Here is a 19797-nt window from a genome sequence, read left to right as displayed (position 1 = left end):
GTGTTGTTATTGAAATTATTCTGAATGCTTTATTTATTCTGAAATTATTCTATAATGCTTTGTACATAGTAGGGCCTTAAATGTTATTAGGATTAAAAACTCGACATAAATTCATTCCTAAATATAGAACCTGATTTCTTATGTCTTTAGTATTTGATTTTTGGATAACTAGAAGATTGTCTTTAATAATATCTGCTTTGGGAATTTCACAATGATGAAACAAGAAGACATTTGAGCTGGAAGTCACTGGAAGTGTTTGAACCAAATAAAAGGGTAATAACAATTTTAGTATATGTGTTGCCGAAGTGAGCACTAAAAGGTTAATAACAAGTAAACCTATCCTTAATTTTATAACCAAGCATGGATTTTCACCTTTGAACAGTTGAGAAAGCATTTCTTCCAGAAATATTCACTTTCATTGACAGGAAGTTTTTTCTAACACAATAACCTCTTTCTTGTGTGATTTTAGACAAACTTAAAGGAAATTTTTTTAGATATAACATCAGAGAGAAGTGGTTTTCCTTTTTTTTTTTCTAATGATTTATTTATTTATTTTTGAGAGAGACAGAGAGACACAGAGAGAGAGAGGAGGGGCAAAGGGAGAGGGAGAGAAATTTCAAGCAGACTCCCTGTTGAGTTCAGAGCCCAACAGGCTTTATCTCACAACCCCAAGATCATGACCTGAGCCAAAATTAAGAGTCTGACATTTAAATGACTAATCACGCAGGTGCCCCAAAGAAGCAGCTTCCTGTGAGACAAAAGCTATACCTTTTCAAGCTTAGCTCCATTTCTTAAAGCCAAATGATCTTGGGCAATTCATTCTACTGTGGCGAGCTTATTTTTCAAATTCTTTATTCAGACAATTGGGGCACTAGAACCTGTCTGTCTCAAAGGATTCATTAGAAAATGAGAAAACCACCCTTTCCTTGAAGAAATCTGTCAAGATCACAATTTAGGGTCAAACTAGGTGTCCAAGTCTAAAACTTGGTCTCTTCTTCCAAGCATAACATACAATCTCATGAGGTAAGACAAAGACGTTTGGATAATTATATGAAATTTCAGTTGGCAACTGGTATTAAGCTGATCTTCTTTTTAAAATATTTTATTTATCTTGAGAGAGAGAGTGTGCGTGCACACACACTAGGGGTGGGGCAGAGGAGGATAGAGAGGGAGAGAATTTCAAGCCCAAAGGGGGGGCTCAATTTCATGACCCTGAGATCGCAACCTGAGCAGAAACCAAGAATCCCAGGCTCAACTGACTGGGCCACCCAGGTGCCCCTAAATTGATCTTTTTTTATCCTTCTTCAGATTGTAGCTTCCTAAGTTGAAAACCACCCAAAGTTCTGGTTAGAGTGGCAACTCTCTCTGAATCTAGGCACTTTTTCCTCTTTTCTAAAATTTGCTTCACTCCTTTTGTCCAAAGCTGACATTTCCTAGAGCGATCTTGACTCAGCATTACCTACGCAAGTCAAGGTTTCTGAAACTCAACAAGGCTAAGAAGATGTCTCCTCAGTAAGAATCACATAGGATGTTACATAAAAGAGAGTAAGGTTTTTGGCCAGACTAATGCCAGATGGGTGGAAGAGCCTTAGGAAGAATTAATCAAAGTCCATTTTAATTTATATGCTTTTCACTTTAAATCCCAATGTGGATATAATGAGCTCAGAATTATAAATGAAAGTCATTTAAAACCTCAGTGCTTCGTGGGCTGCCAATACTTCCAAATGACTGCATTCTTCCAAAGTAGTCACCACGGACAAAGCAAAGCTTTTTTTCAATTGCTAAAACCATTTTGGATTTTTCTTTACAAATGGCTATCATAGTAAGTTCGGGCCCCCCTTTTCCTCCCTGCTTTTACATTTTTCCTTTTCCTGTGCACACAAGTTCTTTATAGTCTAAACCTGACTTTGACCAAAAATGGGTTATCTGCCACAATCAGTTACCTGTTCAGCACATATGGCTCTGAATGCCTTTCTGCCTTTTCAAAAACAAATTCTTTGTTCCCATTCTCAGCCATCCTCAAAGAATGATGACCTGCCACTACTAAAGATATATTTTAAATGTTTTGCAGGTTTTTAAGGACATTTCAAAGGAGGTCCAAAGACTTTTTAAGTAATATCAGCGGCACTGAAATAAGTGAATAATTTCTAATGGTAAATACTCTTATGGGAGAGAATTAATTTTGGTACTTAATTTTAGTGTTTGTTAAAAAAATGAGTAAAAAAATCAGTCAAATTAAATTTTTGTTATGCTTTATACATGATATACACTATGCATGCATATGTATATATATAATCTTAGAATCTCTTGCATATTTTTAAAAGAAGAGTCAGGACTGAAAGACAGCAGCAGCAGAAAAGCTAGTGCGTAAAATGCCACGGGAGGGCATACCTGCTGAGAAAATATAAATGTAAAAGAGATCTGATAGACTTCCTTCATAATTTTACCCAGAAAGCAGTAATAGGAATAAAAATGCTGTAAAAGAAAAAGCAATAGCACTTCAATATTTTGAACATATTTAAAGGCTCTGGCTCCATAGTCAACCTGTCAGGATTAAAAACCTTTAAGAATCCTTCATTTTTTCAATAATCAATTTCAATATGCATTTATTCTATGATTTGCTAGATTGTTTTAATTAGTGAAGTGTTTGGGATAAGCTTTACCTTCATCTACTTTAAATTTTTATGTCTTACTGATATACTTGTAAAGACTGAATTTTCATTTTATCTAGGTGTTTCATTTGTTAGGTACTGCTGAAAATTCGGTCATCATAAACGCAAAACATTTTACTCCTATAGCACACACACAGGGTCTTTTTAATAATTCAAAGAGCTTCCTACACTGATGAAGTCATACTGATGAACTCAATAGGAAAATTCTAATACTATTAAGTATAACTTAAACAATTCACTGTAGAAGCCAGGCATAAGAGAGTAAGAAAAATAAATTATAAGTGCTCAAAATATTTTGCTTTTTCTTATGCCAAGGCATATTTCTTAAATGATAGTGACAATTTCCCCTCTCTTTTGTTGGAGTACATGACAGCTACTCAGATACTGGAGCAGGTGCCAGAGATAAATGCTTCCCTATTAAAGTCAAGAATGTCAGCATCTGTGTGCAGTGATGGGCAGCCCTCTATCACTTTTGCATAAGACATCTCCTGGGAAACCTATCACCAGACCTTATTACTACCCTATCAACTTACTCTCAACTCAAATTGTTATTCTTCAAAGACAGGCAGCTGTTTTGCACTTTACTTTTTTAGATTCCCTGATAGGTGATGAAAGAAAAAAGTCAAACAGAGCACAAGAGAACAAGGTTATTCATAATTTAACACCAAGCAAATCCAAAATCACTAATTCTTTAAATATAGTATTTTGTGATATGTTGATAATTATTCAACCTGATTATATAAAATAAGTGAGTAAGGACAAAACAGAAAAAAGTCAGTAAATAATCTTTTAAAATACAGAATTATAGTAGATTTTAGAATGAATTATTAGGGCCATTAATGAAGAAATTAATTGAAAATTCTACTATAATTACAATAAAATAAATAAAACATGGCTTAATATTTTTTATTTCCTTTGGTGTTTATTTGTAGAAGTCTTTTTTCAGGTGGTTATAAATCAAGAGCCATACTCAAGTTGTGTGATTGAAGGATGATTTTTTTTTCATAATTTATCAGTGGTGACATGACACACTACAGAAAACAACAGTCCATACTGAATTTTTTTGAACTGAGAAATGAAACCGAAACTTATTATGGTAAAAGGAGAAAAAGATGAAACTCCTCCAAAGACATCAATTGATGAGATTTTGTAGTTTTTAGAAACAGCCATATGTAGAGAATTAACACAAAATGGATATATTTTTAACATTCTGGAAGTTAGTATGCTTTTGGAGATATGAATCTTTCTAATTAAAAAGATATATTTAGGGGCGCCTGGGTGGCTCAGTGGTTAAAGCCTCTGCCTTCGGCTCAGGTCATGATCCCAGGGTCCTGGGATCGAGCCCCGAATCGGGCTCTCTGCTCTGCAGAGGGCCTGCTTTCTCCTCTCTCTCTCTGCCTGCCTCTCTGCCTACTTGTGATCTGTCTGTCAAATAAATTTAAAAAAAAAATCTTAAAAAAAAAAGATATATTTAAACCTGGCAAATGGTAATCTTACAAACAGGAAAACAAGTACTCCTGTTATTCTTCAAAAATTTTCCACACCTTTACCTAGAATTATGAGAATAAAGCTTCAGTCTGTAACAAGTTTAATAAAACTTGAACTTCCTGGGCCCCATCTGTCTGCTCACAATCTTAGAACCAGCACTGTGTTTACAACTGAGGAATGAGGCTGATCAAAACATTACTGAATTTTAATGAGGACACTACCTGATATTGAAAAGAAGCCCGGCAAAATTTTGCTCTAAAAATCCTCTAGTATTTTTCTTAAATTGTTAAGAGTCTTCACCTCTTTTAAAGTATCTATAGTGTTAAAAATGTGTTTTGGTTAAACCACCCCAAGTGTCATCAACACAGATACTAATGATATCCATCATTACCTCAGATTTGCTATTCTAGGGAAGATTTTAAATAGGGAAGCAGGGTTTTTTGTGGTTTTTTTTTGGTTACAATAAATTTGAACAAAATTAGAATTCGAGTGTTTACTGACTGGTAACACTGATAAGAAAACAACGTCGTACATAATCTTGAGTTTAGCCTTCAATCCCTAGGCCATATGTAAATTTACATGTTGGATGCTTGAACATTCTATATTTATACCACATTATGTTCTAAAAGAAAGAACATTAATATTGTAAAACTAGCTAGGAAGGAGATTATTCAGAAGTTTTTAAAAAGTTTTTAAATTAACCATAAAATCTTGTCTCAAGAGCTTTTTCAACCCTTATGATCTCAAATTACTGAGCAAGTCCTAATGTAAAAGTAATGAAATACTCTACAAAAATGTTCAGTAGAATTCAAAATTTTAACTTAAGGGAATTTGAAAGTTCAATCATTTTCAAAGAAGCTGTAAGGATGATTAAAATCCTGAAGGAAGCCTGGAAGAAAAAGGACACAGTCATTACTGAAAATGTAATACAATGTTAACTCTCAGGTTTCATGTTTAGACTAGAAAGCTTAAATTCAAGGCCTTTACATCAATTTCTACAGAAATGCAATGTTTTCCAACTCATGGTCCATCCACATCCACTAAAAAGCTATACATGGTTAATAATGACTATCAACTTGAGTTAGTCACACACACGGGGGTAAATTGGAAATGAAAAGCTTCTTCAATTACCAAAACTAACATAAATGATTTATTTCTTTCTGCTGACATGAAAGGAAAGAGTTGAATGTTGGTGAAGGATAGCATTTATGCACCCTGCCCAAAGGTCAGAGAGCTCACTCAGCATAAATAGCCCCAGAAAAGGTTCAACTTCTCAGAAAAGAAACCATCTATTCCAAAAGGTCACCACGTCAGCTTGACTTTTTGTCTGCTATGAGAAAATCCCGTTCGAGCTGGTTACTATAAGGCACCCGCTGTGCTATTGCATGACACCCTCCCAAAGAGAAGTCTCTCGTCTGCACCAGTGCGGCTCGTCCATTTCACACTGTTTCTTGCCTTTCTGGACACCACTCTTAGACACAATCCCATGACTATGCTCTTCCATCTCAAATACCTACTCCCCTACATTTAACATAGGTTTGTCTTTTTTTTTTAAAGATTTTATTTATTTATTTGACAGAGAGAGATCACAAGCAGACAGAGAGGCAGGCAGAGGGGGGGGGGGGAAGCAGGCACCCTGCTGAGCAGAGAGCCCGATGCGGGACTCGATCCCAGGATCCTGAGATCATGACCCGAGCCGAAGGCAGCGGCTTAACCCACTGAGCCACCCAGGTGCCCCTTAACATAGGTTTATTAAGCCCAGCTGAAAATCACACCCTCTCAGTCAAGTCTAGTGCCACCCAAACTCCTTCTAAAGACCTACAAATGCCCACATTATCTGATCCTTGCCTCTGCCTCCAGCTCAATCCCTTGCTCACTCCAGCCACACTGAACTTCAGTTTCTCCAAAGCACCACGCTCTAAGCTCTGTCTCATCCCAGTCTCCACCTGGTAATGTCCCTTCCCCCTACCTTGTTCCTGGCTAATTCCCTATCATATTTTAGTCTTTGTTTATTCCCAACTCCCTCAAGGAGGCCCTTCTTCTTTATCTAAAGCAGGTTCCCCACCTTCCCCCACCATCCAATTTCAGTCTCATTTTTTTCTTCCCATCAATATAATGATATTCTTTGGTCCTCACTTTTTTTGGTATCTATGCTGGGATCATTGTCTTTCTTCCTCCCCCCACTTTTTTTTCCAGCTTTACTGAGATACAATTGACATATAACATTGTGTAAATTTAAGGTGTTCAATGTGTTGATTCGATACTTACATATTGCAAAATGATTACCACCAGAGCCTTAGCTAACATCTCCATTAGCTCACGTAATTATCATTTCTTTTTTGTGTGAGAACATTTTTGTTCTACTCTCTTAGCAACTTTCAAGTATATAACACAGTATTATTAGCTATAATCACCATGCCATATATTAGATCCTCAGAACTTTTCATTTCTTTTTTTTTTTAAGATATTATTTATTTATTTGAGAGAGTGAGAGTGCGTGTGAGCAGTGTGGGGGTGGGGCAGAGGGAAAGGGATTCAAAGGGGAAAATCTGGTTGAAGATGACATTAAGGTGAGATTTGAAAAAAAATTAAGAGGTTTGACAAATGAATACCAGGAATCGGTGCAAGAGGCCCTTATCAGAAAGAAAACCGAACAAAGATACAGGGACAAGAGATACTAAGTATGCAGGGAAAATAGAGGTAGTAGAGTTTTTATGTGTTGTCCCATCTCAAAGATAAGTCTTTGCTTATCACTGAGAATGTCTCTCATCAAAAAAGGATGAAAATATAATTAAGATTTTAAGATAATAATTACTTTGGGCCCATTCTCTAAGTTTTTGGTAATCTCCCCAGTTCATTATCTATTTCTGGTGGCTATTCTCTCAGCAACTGGATTTGAAGTTTTTTGAGGGTGGGTACCATGTTTTACACTTTTGTCGGAGGGGTTGAAAATATCAGGGAACATGAGGAAAAGTCAGAGAAGACTAGAGAGCGGTTAGGCACCACACACAAGTGATATCAATGGTTTGGTGATAAAATAGAGCCCTTGCCTTCAAGTGGTCGATATTCTGACACAGAGATGAAATGATTGGTATAAAGTCTTACAACACAGTAAATATGTTAGAAGAAATACAGAAGTATAGAGCTCTAGAATTCTGCAAAGCAGATCATTTAAAAATTAGTTCTAGTAGGTATTTAAATTACAATGGCATTTTCCAAGGGTGTTTATGTGCGACCTTTTCAAGACTGAGAACAGTGAATTTTAGGGATGAAAGGCACAGCATAGGGAATAGAGTCAGTGGTACTATATTAGCTTTGTATGATGACAGATGGAGGCTACCCTTGTGGGAGCACAGCACAATGAATGAAGTCATCAAATCACTGTGTGGTACACCTAAAACTAATGTCACATTGCCTGTCAACTATATTTCAATAAAAAATGTTTTAGGGGCACCTGGGTGGCTCTGTTGGTTGGGTGGCTGCCTTCAGTTCAGGTCATGATCTGAGATAGAGCCCTGTACCTGCTCAGCGGGGAGTTTGCTTCTCCCTCTCCCTCTGCTGCTCCCCCTGCTTGTGCTCTCTCACTTGCGTTCTCTCTCTCAAATAAATAAATAAATAAAATCTTGTTTTAATTAAGAAAAAATAAAATTAATCAATCTATTCTGTATTGGGGCTATTAAAAAATAAATACAGTTAACCTAGTGAGTCATTAAAAGACAGCAAATTTCTTTGGTAAGAGAATACTTATAAAATAGAAGTTTCTCTGCATCAGTTACTTACATAGAACAGTGGAGAGTCTCATCTAAAACTTTATTAATGTGGTTACCATAAATACCCCTCAGCGAATAATTCAACTCAGCATTCGCTCCTTATGTTCCCCGCCTGTGGCTTTCTATAATCAATGTTCTTGACTGGAAAAATTTAAATAACATTTTCTCCTCTTACAGTAAAAAGCAATCAATTTCAATTCCCTTTACATAGTCCCACTGTCCTCCCATTAGAGCACTTATCTAAAGTCCCGAACAACTGAATACACACAGAGACACACACACACACTTCACATTTTCACTAGGTAGTTAAAAGCTGAGTTGGAGGGATGCGGTCATTCTCCTTTATATATTACGTGCTGAATGCATGTAATTTTTTTTTTCTTCATTTCATTTATTCACCCTAGAAAGCCCAAAATCCACCTTCGTTTTACACTGGAAAATTGGGCTACAAAATAATGAAGAGTCATTTGCCCTTTTTTTTTTTTTAGTTGATGTGAATGATAAATGGGGTTCTGAAAACCATAGATATTCAGAGTTTTCACAATACCTTAGACAGCATTTAGTCAAGGGAAAACCAACTCAGACACAGTATTCCCTACCTCTTCCAGTGGAGATATTGCTAATAGATCCCAGTGTTCTTTCCCACTGAGCCAGAGCATTCCTCAGATTCCTTCCCTACATGGTGCTCCAGGCAACCTCTATCCTGTCAGATAAACCATTTATTATACTCGACACTTCCCATAGGATAGAAAATGTATCCTGCAGTTGAAGGCACTTTAGAAAGTACTTTAGAAAGCTATAATCTATTTTCCACTACCATAGTGCCTAATACTAAGCAAAGTGCTCTTTAGTATCCTGAAACATCTTAATAGTATAAAAACATGACTGCAGTTTATAAAATCGACTATGTGTATGGAGAGCTCTTGCCTATGGCATGTGTGTGGGGCTCCTGACCACCCTTTTTCCTTCACCTCAGCATCACTACCTCCTGGTTCACTCACTATGTGAGTTGCTCCTCCATTTTTTTGCCACATCCTAGATAAATGGCCATCCTGGAGGAGCCATCCTTGCCCTTCTGTTCTCTTGACATACTCCACAGTCATTTTCACCCACATCCGTGACCTCATATAGACTATTTCCTCATTTAGGTCTCTAGCTCAAATTTCCCCCATGTCACACCCATGCTCCCAAATCTTTTTTTTTTTTTAAGTTTTATTTAAGTAATCTCTACACCCAACGTGGGGCTCAAACTCATGACCCCAAGAGATCAAGAGTCGTGCACTCCTCCAACTGAGCCAGCCAGGCGCTCCCCCTATCCCTGATCATGCTCTCAACTCGGGAGTTTCAAGGTGCATGTCTTGCTATTACCACAAATTCAACATAAAAAATGCTATCCTTGTCACCAAAACTCACATATAATCTGTGCTTTTTCACTTTCATGAACTTCATTGCATATTCCTCTTCCTCTTGCAAAAATTCTCTCCTCTAACAGCTCCAATCTCTGCCTATAGATCTGCTGTCCACCCTCAAGCTCAGCTGAGAAGCAACCATGGCCACCATGTAGCACTACTTGATCCTGCAAACACGGGTTCTCTAGACTTTAACTCAACTCTCAGGCACCTGTGGACCCCTATTATGGAAACCACTATATTCTATACTATGGAAACTTTTACTTATCTCAAGGTCTTACCTTCCTTAAAAGATCTTAAAGTATCTTAAGTTACCCTCTAAGTTTCCTTTATATGTTCCCAAGTGCCTACAGAACTATAGTGACATTATAGGCTTATATTAATAGAACCATTTATTGAGTACTTACTATGTGCCAGGTACTATTAAAAAGTGCTTTACATACAGTATTTAAGTTACTTTTCACACAACTTTTATAGCGTTATTATTTCCCTTTTAGATAGGAAGACTTAGTATTTAAATAATTTGTTTAGTATTAACTAGCTACAGGTAATGGGCAGAGAGTAGAACAGAGGAACTTGCTGGTTTGGGGACTGGACTTTTTTTTTTAAGATTTTATTTATTTATTTGACAGAGAGACAGAGACAGGGAGGGAGGGAATACAAGCAGAAGGAGTGGGAGAGGGAGAAGCAGGCTTCCCACAAAGCAGGGAGCCCCATGTGGGGCTCTATCTCAGGACCTTGGGATCATGACCTGAGCCCAAGGCAGATGCTTAACCACTGAGCCACCCAGTGCCCCAGGGAACTGGACTCTCTCACTTGATGGGGCTATCTTGTCTGGCTCTCTCCCCTGCTCAAGAGCTACCATTTGTTGATTATATATTATATTTCAGGAGCTTTTCCCACATTATTCCTAAGCTTCCTCCAAAATGATTATTATTATTCCTATATGCATGAAGAAATCAAAGCTCAAAGATGTTAAGCTATTTACCTTACATCTCACAGCTAATAAATTCCAGATGCAACTTTTAAACCCGACCGCCTAACTCCCCTGCTCCCCCTCACCAAAAAAATCACTTGTCATATTTTAGGGTCCCTCAAGAAAAAAAATACTACTCCCTTTATAATTATAATAGTAATTATTATTACTTTATTATTCACAGGGTGTCATTTATGTGGTTCTATTTCATTTAGATATCCTTTTGATAGAACCATCACTGTATACATTTATAGAGAAAAGTGTTACTCCTGCGTTATATTTTGTCAACTTTTTTCTTTACAAATTGACCACACAATCCTATATAATCTATAAATAACTTGGCTTTTAAAAAAAAAAGCTTGTTTTTCCAAGAATTTGATGGAGTTTAACATTAAAATGATCTTTATATCAGAAAGATAAAAGTTATTGATATAAAATGATTGCTTATATAAATAAAACTAGGTCAGAAATATGCTGAGGGGTCTATATTTAGTGCTTGTCTTTATTCATTTCACCAGATCATTATGTTTTGCCTGATACTCCTATTTTTTTTAATATTTTATTTATTTATTTGACAGAAATTATAAGTAGGCAGAGAGGCAGGCACAGAGAGAGGGGGAGGCAGGCTCCCTGCCGAGCAGAGAGCCTGATGCGATGTGGGGCTCCATCCCAGGACCCTGGGATCATGACCCTTCCAGGCGTCCCACCTGATACTTCTATTGCATTCAGCTTGGAAGGTCAAGATACAATCCTGTAACTAAAGAAATAAGTAGGTACTGATATAAATGCCAAAATGAATCTGAACTAAATTCCATGCACAGAGAGAAACAGGGAAAAGGAAAGATGCAGGATCAGAATTAACATTAGATTTTAAAGGAATACAAGAGTATAATTTTGAAAAGGAAAAGTTAGGGGTTGGTGATTTTACTAGAAATTGACTGACTTATATATGAGAAAACAATACTCAATACGGAATTAACATGCATGCAGTAACTACCGAGATAATTAAAAAACACTTAAAATACAGATATTATTTAAAGTCACATGACTTGAATGTCATTATTCAATTTTGCCATGCTCACTATTTGGGAAAATCCTATTGGTTTTGATGGGGGAAAATGCAGGTGAATGTTGAAAATTTATAAAAAGAAAATCTTCCCAAGCAAAGAAATAACTCCAAAAGAGTATCCCTCCATTATAAATAAGTACTAGTTTCTGGAGCTCCTGGAGGATTGTGAGTAAAACTAGACACACTTGCAATGCATTATAAATGTGTAATTACCATTTAAATGGAGGGAGAAAAACTGGTGAGTGAAAGGAGAAAAAGGCATTTTCTTATAGCCAACCAGACGCTGGCATTTCAGGCAAGGATTGTCTAATCTACAGAGTCAGGTTAACAAAGCTATCGTCATTCTGCCACTCACCCTCAGCCTTGTAAATATTGCTCTCTGCCACCAGAAGGAAACACAGGTTAAGTCTTTCTCCTCGATTACCAGTCACAGTTTGCTCATTAGGCTCTGCTATGCCTAATATGTAATTCAACAGTGCATGTTTCCCGAAAGACAGCTAAGAGATATAAAGAATTCTCCTGAGTCTCCCTTTTTAATTACTTGGGCACACAAATTATAAAAGGGAATGAAATTCTGAAGCAAATTTCTAATGACTATACAATTGTGATTGTTAATCTCTTCTCTCCTACCAAAGGCTTTCCTTAGTCACATCCCTGTCTGTGGGTTTGGCTGGGTGGCAACTTGTGAAAAATACTGCCTTATTCCAAAAAGGCACTGAACATCCTTTTCAAATGAGTTTAAAATGTGTCACATAGATTTTAAAACTCTGGAAAAGAACCAAATGTGTTTTTATCAGGTAGCTGTGAAATAAAGTATAGGAGGGTAAAAGATTTGTCAAAAACCACACAAATTATGTAGAAAGATCCCTTCTCTGTCACATGTGTATTCCAGAAGTCTAATCTATTCCTTTGGGTTGCTGCTACATTTCTTATCATGAGATTAGCTACTTCTTAGGATGTGTTTGTTGAAACCCATTTGGATTTATCAGAGCAGCACATGTTGGTTGGATTAATCATTGCTTCTATCTCAAAAAACTGATTATTTCCAAAGTAAGCATATAAATGTGAAGCATGAAGAACTTAGGAAATCATGAAGTGAAAGGCTGTGCATAATCAACCATGTGACAGAAGTGATAGGATTATGAGGTACAAGTGCCTACTTTATTCTAGCTTTTTCTTTGTATCTTCCTCTGGCTATTTTACTTGGTATCTTTAAAAAAATTGTCACAGTGGTGCCTGAGTGCTTCAGTCGGTTAAGCATCTGACTCTTGATTTTGGCTCAGGTCATAATCTCATCTCAGGGTAGTGAAATAGAGCCCCCTATTGGGCTCCACATTAAGCATGGAGCCTGCTAAGATTCTCTCTCTCTCCTCTCTCCCCTGCTAGTGCACACACTCTTACTCTCTATCCAAAAAAAAAAAAAAAAAAAAAATCACAAATCAGTGTAACAAGTTAGTCAAGCACAGCCATTTAGTGGTCTTTCCTGTCATCTAAACCAGGGGTCCACAAACAATAACTCAGACCAAGTCTGGCCCTCTGCATATTTTTGTAAATAAAATTTTATTGGGACACAGTGGATGTATATTTGTTCATGTATTGTCTATGGCTAATTTTGCACAATGACAGCAAAGCTGAGTAGAAGATAAGACCCCCAAAGCCTAAAATATTTACTATCCAGCCTTTTATAGAAAATGCTTGCTATTCTGCCTTTTAAACTGTTGTATCTCTCAGTGTTCTAGAAGGAAATTATACTCTCTGGCCACAATCTACTCGCCCAGTTTCTGTCCTTTTAGATCTGCTTGTTTATACTTCCTCAAGACATCCTATTTTTCAATTACCTTCTTTTTCGAGTAAACCTATTATCACCAGTTTATATATCTTTCTCTTCCCAGTCACTATCACAACTAATTCCATTCCAAAATTTATTTAACCTGAAAATAAAACTGATCTCATTGACCCAGTCTCTGCACTGGGTCAAATCATTATCATCATCATCATCAATTCAATGACGATGAAAAGATAGAATTAAAAGAAATGTCAATATTTACTTAGGTTGTATAGAAAGCATTAAAGTGGTAAAGGAGGACTGTGCCCTTAATAAGCAGTAGAAAATGTCAAAATCCTCGCTTCTCAGCATCACTATTCTTAGTATTCCCGCAAATCAGTAACAGCTGCTATGGTAGATGCTCCAGGGCCCTGCCCAGACCACCCCTTCCGGATCATGGCACTCATTCTTCCAGCTGCCACACTCTTTTTAGCAATTGCCTTCAGAGGGAGTCGCCTCACTCAACATTAAGCCTTCTTTTAGAAAGTGTTCCACATCTAAGACGGTTGTTTTGGGGTTGGGGCTCCTATGCCTCAATTAGGGAGGCCATTCAGGTTCCAGAGCTCACCATAAGATTGTTCCAGGCCTCAGTGGTGACCATATGACAATTCAACTGTTCCGTCTGCCCAAGTCTGTTTCTCTCTCTTACAACTGTTTTTCCTACAAGCATTCCCCAAGGAAGTCCTGCAGGCCAGTCTCTGCCTTGGAGCCTATTTAGCGGGGAACCCAGTTTAAGACAGCTGCTTTCTTCAAATGCTTTCTCAACCCCTTCTCATCACCCAAACGAAAGCTTCCCCAGTCCCAGTCTTACTCTTTATGTCTCTCTCCTCACAGTCTTATGTCCTAACAAGCCTGGCCAATTCCTTTTCTCTTAGTAGAATTCACTATCTTTTCTTTAAGTTTAGTAATTAGATATGAAAAAGAATCTAAGTATTTCTATAATTTGTGCTAGTATGTTTTTAATGTCATATTCTAGGATTTTAAGGTGTTGCCATATTGAAGTTTGGCAGAATATCAGAAGACTGGAATATCAGGTCTAATTATAATATTTTATAATATTTTAATTATAATATTTCACTGTTTTATTTTTAACAGAATATCTAACCAAAAATTTTGTCTTTAACATTATGTACTTAAAAGTCTTTATATGATTATTATAGGGTCAACTGTATAGTGCAAGCTCTTCTGCAAATATTTTTCCCCTGCAATAGCATTTTGATTCAAAGTGAAATGCCCTGGTACAAAAGTTAAACAACAACACAGCATGTGAAGACATTGAACATTTTAAACAATCCTATTATAATCAAGTTCCTCTTTGATGAGTCTGCTTCTGGAAGGAAGGAAGGAAGGAAGAGGGGAAGGAAGGAAGGAAGAAAGGAAGGAAAAAGAAAGGAGAGAAAGAAGAAAAAGAAGAAAGGGAAAGAACAAGAAAGACAAGAGAAAGAAGGGGGAAGGGCAGGGAGGGAAAGGGAGAGGAGGGGAAAGCTAAGTTGCAAGAAAATAAAGAGGAAATCATTTAAATTCACGAATTATTTTGCATCACACACACACACACACACACACACACACACACACACACACACACACACACCAAGCCAAATTAGCAACTGTTTCCATCCAAGTGACAATCCCAAGCCGTTCATCATCCAACATGCTGGAGATGTTGATAAGAGGGTGCAAGAACTGGATGAGGATTTGGGCAGGATGACTTTTATACACTGAGATATAAGTGCCAAGATTCTGTGACTACACTAGTAACATTGGTGGTAACAGTAGTAACAATGTCAGAGAAAATTCCAAAAATTTTGTCTGTAAAACTTATTTTGTCCTCAGAGCTATCCAATGATTTAGTCATTATTATTAGTTAATATTAACAAATGAGTAAACTAAAGCAGAGACAGATTTAGTTAGTTGTCCAATATGACATACTTCGTCAATGAAGCTCAGATTTCCAATAAGGCAGCCTGAATAAGCCGTTATATTTCCTTTTTCTGCTGTCTTCTATTAAATGTTTTCAGGCACTGAAAATCATTTACATTGTACAGATTTGGTTTCCACTTACTTTCTTAATAACTCTGATTATATTTCTTAACAGTTGCTTAATAAGAGGAAGGAAAAGGCATGCAGACAATTCATGCAATACAAATGGGAAGCTTACCGTTGAAGAAACCCTCTTTCTCCCTCTGGAAATCTATCTTTTCCAGTTATCTATTCATCATAGTCTATGAAAAAAGAAGATCAATTTACCTTTGCAAAGTCTTTCTGAAAAGTCAACAATGACTTACCTAACTTTTAAAATGCTAAACACAAAATATTTGTAAATAACAATAGGATCTCTACTCTGGGATTTTAATATTACTGTAATTTTAACATTTAGGGCTCCGAGGGACTTAAGGTCTTAACCGACTTGGGTATGAATTTAACAAAGAGGAAAATGTCAAATATTTTGTGGTGACCACAAGACTAATTGTCTCCATGACAGAAAATCTGTGGAGGCTCAATGAACCCATAACCTCAGCAAATCATCTTCTGAATTCACTTGCTAGAGAAGCATAGACCAAGGACTGAGAGGGGGGATATCACCACCACTCCTGGAACACAACTGTGGGTGAGGAGCATCAAGGTCAAATAATACAGAGTATATAATGTTTTTCAGGTTCCTTATTTTCCTCTTCCATAAATCAGAGGTCTGCTTATTCTATGTCTCAAATAAATGCTCATCAGACTACCACAAGCAAATAGGTTACCAGTAACTCCCTAATTTGTAAACCCAAAGGACACCCATGAATCTCTCTCCCTCCATATTCAGACCCTCCTTTTTTTTTTTTTTATCTCTATGACACCACTATCTCCCATTTTCCATCTTCAATTTCTTTTGAAGAATCCTGTCTCCTTTAACCAACCCTTTAATACAAGAATTACCACCCCCAACCCCCGCCAAGTTTGCAGTTTATTCACTTGGGTGGAAAATAATCCTGCCTTGTGAATTTGATTACATTGTATTCCCTACAATGAATCTAGTGTAACTAATTGTTCTCAATCTGTGAATAGATAACTGTTTCTACCAAAATAAATAAATACCCAACCTTGTGCTCTTTTCAAAGCGTTTCTCCTAGCCCAGTTTGCTGTGAAGATTTAAATGGAGGGAGAAAAACTGAAACACAGAACTATTCTCTGCAGTGCTCTGGTTTGATTTCAACCCCGGAAACAGCAATCACCCTGCACTTCAGGTCCCCAACTCAAACAGCTCTTTGGAACAGCTCACAATCCTGTTACCAACAAAACATAGAAGATCTAGGAGTTGGCAATGGAGTGTGTATGTGTTTGACATTTCATCCTTACCCCTACAAGGTTCACCCTGCTTCTTGTTCAGATTTATTATTATGTCCTAGAGGGCCAGAGCAGCACAAAAACCTGGATGCCTCCCAAAGTTATTTTTAATAGTGATTATGAAGCACTTTGTACTTGCCGTATTTCAATTATAGAGCACTTTCCTCAGCCATATTCTGATCTAAAATTTTTTATGGCTCAATTACCCAGGTGAAAGGAGGTGGGGAGGGCACAGTTCTGACTCCAGTTGGGATCCTAGGATCCAGGCCTGGGTAGCAGGGGAGTGGGAGGACCTGCCCAGGAGCTATGCATGATCAGCTGAAGGTAGCCAAGATTTGAATTTTGTAAGTAAGGGAAACTTTAAATAGTCAAGTTGAAAAGAGTGGATAGAGGGTCAGCCAACTAGGTAAGATGAAGTACATTAATTCTTCAAGGCAAAGGTCATCTTTTGTTGAATTGCTTTTGTGGAGTGGGAGTTGGGGGAACTGGGAAATCTATTAATATTCCATTTGGATTGGGAATTTTTACCTCTTCTCTATCAACATGGTGGTTTTACCCATCTTAGACTAACTATTGAGATCATAGGAATGTGTCTTAGAAATTAGAACAAAAAAATCTGCTGTTGTGTTTCCTACCCATACTTTAATTTTGATGCCTGGAAAAAAGTAAGGGCAAGAAAGACTATCATCTTTGGGTTACTGAGGGTCTGGGACATCCCATCAAGTAAATGAAAACACTTGCCAGCAGTAGGGCCACGGTGAATATAAAATGTGGCTGGTCTTCCAGGAACACAGACTTGAGTTCTGTTCAAAATGATGATGAACTTAGAATTAATGAGGTTTATATTCAGAATAGTTAAGGTCATCATTGAAATTACAGTTGACCCTTGAACATCATGGGAATTAGGGGTACCAACCACGTGTTTGAAAATTCATGTATAACTTTTGACTCCCCCCAAACTTAACTACTAAGAGCCTACTATTGAGCCTCACTGATAACATACATAGTCGATTGACACATATTTTGCCTGTTATATGTAATATACACTGTACTCTAACAATAAAGCAAACTAAAGAAAACATTATTAAGAGAATAAGGAATACATTTACAATAGGGCACTGTATTGATTGAAAAAAGCTGGCATAAAAGTGGACTTACCTAGTTCCAACTTTTGTTCAAGGGTCAACTGTATTTCATTACACTAGGCTGATTTATGCAACTTTTTATGACCATTGCCTTATTAAATTAAATTTTCCTTTTATTTATCCACCAGGAGAATTTTAGTGTTTAAGAAAAACTCAATTAAAATAAGTGGAATATCAACGAAAATATCAGTAAGTTAACAATAGAATTAATAATTGCTTGTTGACTTGTCTGTGTCCCCTTAGTATGGTATAAGTTCCATGAAGGTGACGATGTGACCTTTTTTTTTTAAGTGACAACAACACTGCTTAGGGCATAATAAATACTCAATAGATATTTGCTGAAACAGATGAGAGTCAAGGAAGCACTAAGTATATTAGCAGTTAAGCATTTATATTCTTTAACATTTGGAACTTTTAAAAGTGCTTTAACTTTTAAGCTGTATCTGCTGAATAACAAGAATATTAGATCGAATGTAGTCACTGATATTTTGATGCCCCATTAGTCATTCAAAAGTAATTTTTTAAAGACTTTATTTATTTATTTGACAGAGAGAGAGAGAGACCACAAGGAGGCAGAGAGGCAGGCGGGGTGGGGGGGGGAGGCAGGGGCGGGGGGAGGGGGAGGGGGGAAGCAGGCTCCCTGCGGAGCAGAGAGCCGGATGCGGGGCTCCATCCCAGGACCCTGGGATCACAACTGGAGCCAAAGGCAGAGGCTTTAATGCACTGAGCCACCCAGGTGCCCCTCAAAGGTATTTTTTAAATGAAAGCTGGATATTTATAGAATCCAACCAGGATTTTTGGATTATTAAGTGCAATAAGTCCTTAATATGACAAATTCCTCTAATAGTACACAGTGTTCATTGAATTAACAAGATCTAGAAGATCTCTCTAAAAGAAACTGAAAGGAAGAGATGGGATGAATAGCAGAGCTAACGGGAGCTGAGCACAGTTGTACCATATTTGCTGAGAGACTTCAGGGTTTCCCTTTGAAACTGCATACAAAAGATGCTTCAGTGATGTATATTTGCTCAGATCCCTACTCTCTTATGGGCATTAATTTGCCACTTTACTCAGCACTATACAAAAAAAGGGATGGCACTTTAAAGATGCCAGAATCCTGGGAAGAAAATATAAAAAAGTAAAGAACAATGTATTTGCCACAACCTCCTACCACACATGTAATATACACCCTATTGGTTCTTCCTTCTGGATATATTTTGTTCTAGAGGTAAAGAATAAGAAATGATCTTCCATCTTACCTCTTCTCTTATTCTTGTTTGTTAATAAGGAAAAGATATAAAGTCTCAAAGCCAAAAAAAAAAAAAATATGAAGTCCTAGACAAAGTGGATGCCTCAGGTAAAGAAACAGAACATTTGGCTAATCTTTATCTTTTCATAGGCACATTTTCCTTACAGATGAGCCTGTTACCTACCTTATTTATGGATCTTTCTATCTTGTCTATGGGTATTTCTCAGAAAAGGTGTACAATATAAGGAAAGCAAATAATGCCATGCTGGCTAAAGGAAAATGGAGGACATTTTCTCAACATGTATGGACTATGGAAATACTTTACATATCTTCTGTGAACTCCTTTTGAAAAAGGATGCCTGGAAAGAAACTCATTTTTAAAAATTAGAACAAAAACTCAGAAGACTTTTAGAAGAGTGTCTATAAGATGAAAATGAGAATATTTTTCCAAATACTAAGATGAATGATCACAGTGATGAGAATAAATATACATGACTAATAAAGTAATATAAAACCCTAGAAAATGCAAAAGCTGTATAAGAAAGTCACAATGTAAACATGAAACAAGATGAAATGTAGCATGATTTTGAGAAATGGAGAGAAAGAGAATCTATTTGATCAGACACTAAATAATTCTCTTTCAAGTAATACTGCTTATGACACAGAATTACATTTTCTATTTTCAGTTTGGTCTTTACTGAGCAATATTTATACAATCATGATTTTTAAAATTATTTTTATTATTTGAAAAATTTTAGATTCAAACTATAGGGTAAGCATTTCAAGATATAAAGATATAGTTACAGGACAAAATGTAAACATTATATACTTGAGGAGATCAAATGAGTGAGAATGCTGAGTTTA

The 19797-nt window shown here is 36.9% G+C and overlaps 1 protein-coding gene across 1 annotated transcript in view; it reads right to left on the bottom strand.

The window, feature by feature from the left end:
* Window positions 1-4117: 4117 nt before the first annotated feature.
* The window catches only part of PTTG1IP2 (PTTG1IP family member 2), a 33248-nt gene continuing 17568 nt past the window's right edge, over window positions 4118-19797 (bottom strand). Inside the window, exons 5-7 of the mRNA XM_047695430.1 lie at window positions 17281-17342; window positions 15368-15431; window positions 4118-5049 (exon numbers count right to left, since the gene is read on the bottom strand). Coding sequence (XP_047551386.1) covers window positions 15418-15431; window positions 17281-17342 — 76 coding nt within the window. The 3' untranslated portion in view covers window positions 4118-5049; window positions 15368-15417. The remainder of the gene's footprint in view (window positions 5050-15367; window positions 15432-17280; window positions 17343-19797) is intronic.

Source organism: Lutra lutra, chromosome 11 (genome assembly GCF_902655055.1).
Source record: "Lutra lutra chromosome 11, mLutLut1.2, whole genome shotgun sequence".
Classification (NCBI taxonomy): Eukaryota; Metazoa; Chordata; class Mammalia; order Carnivora; family Mustelidae; genus Lutra; species Lutra lutra.
Note: the sequence above shows the minus strand (reverse complement) of the source record. Positions and strands in the feature narration are given on the sequence as shown.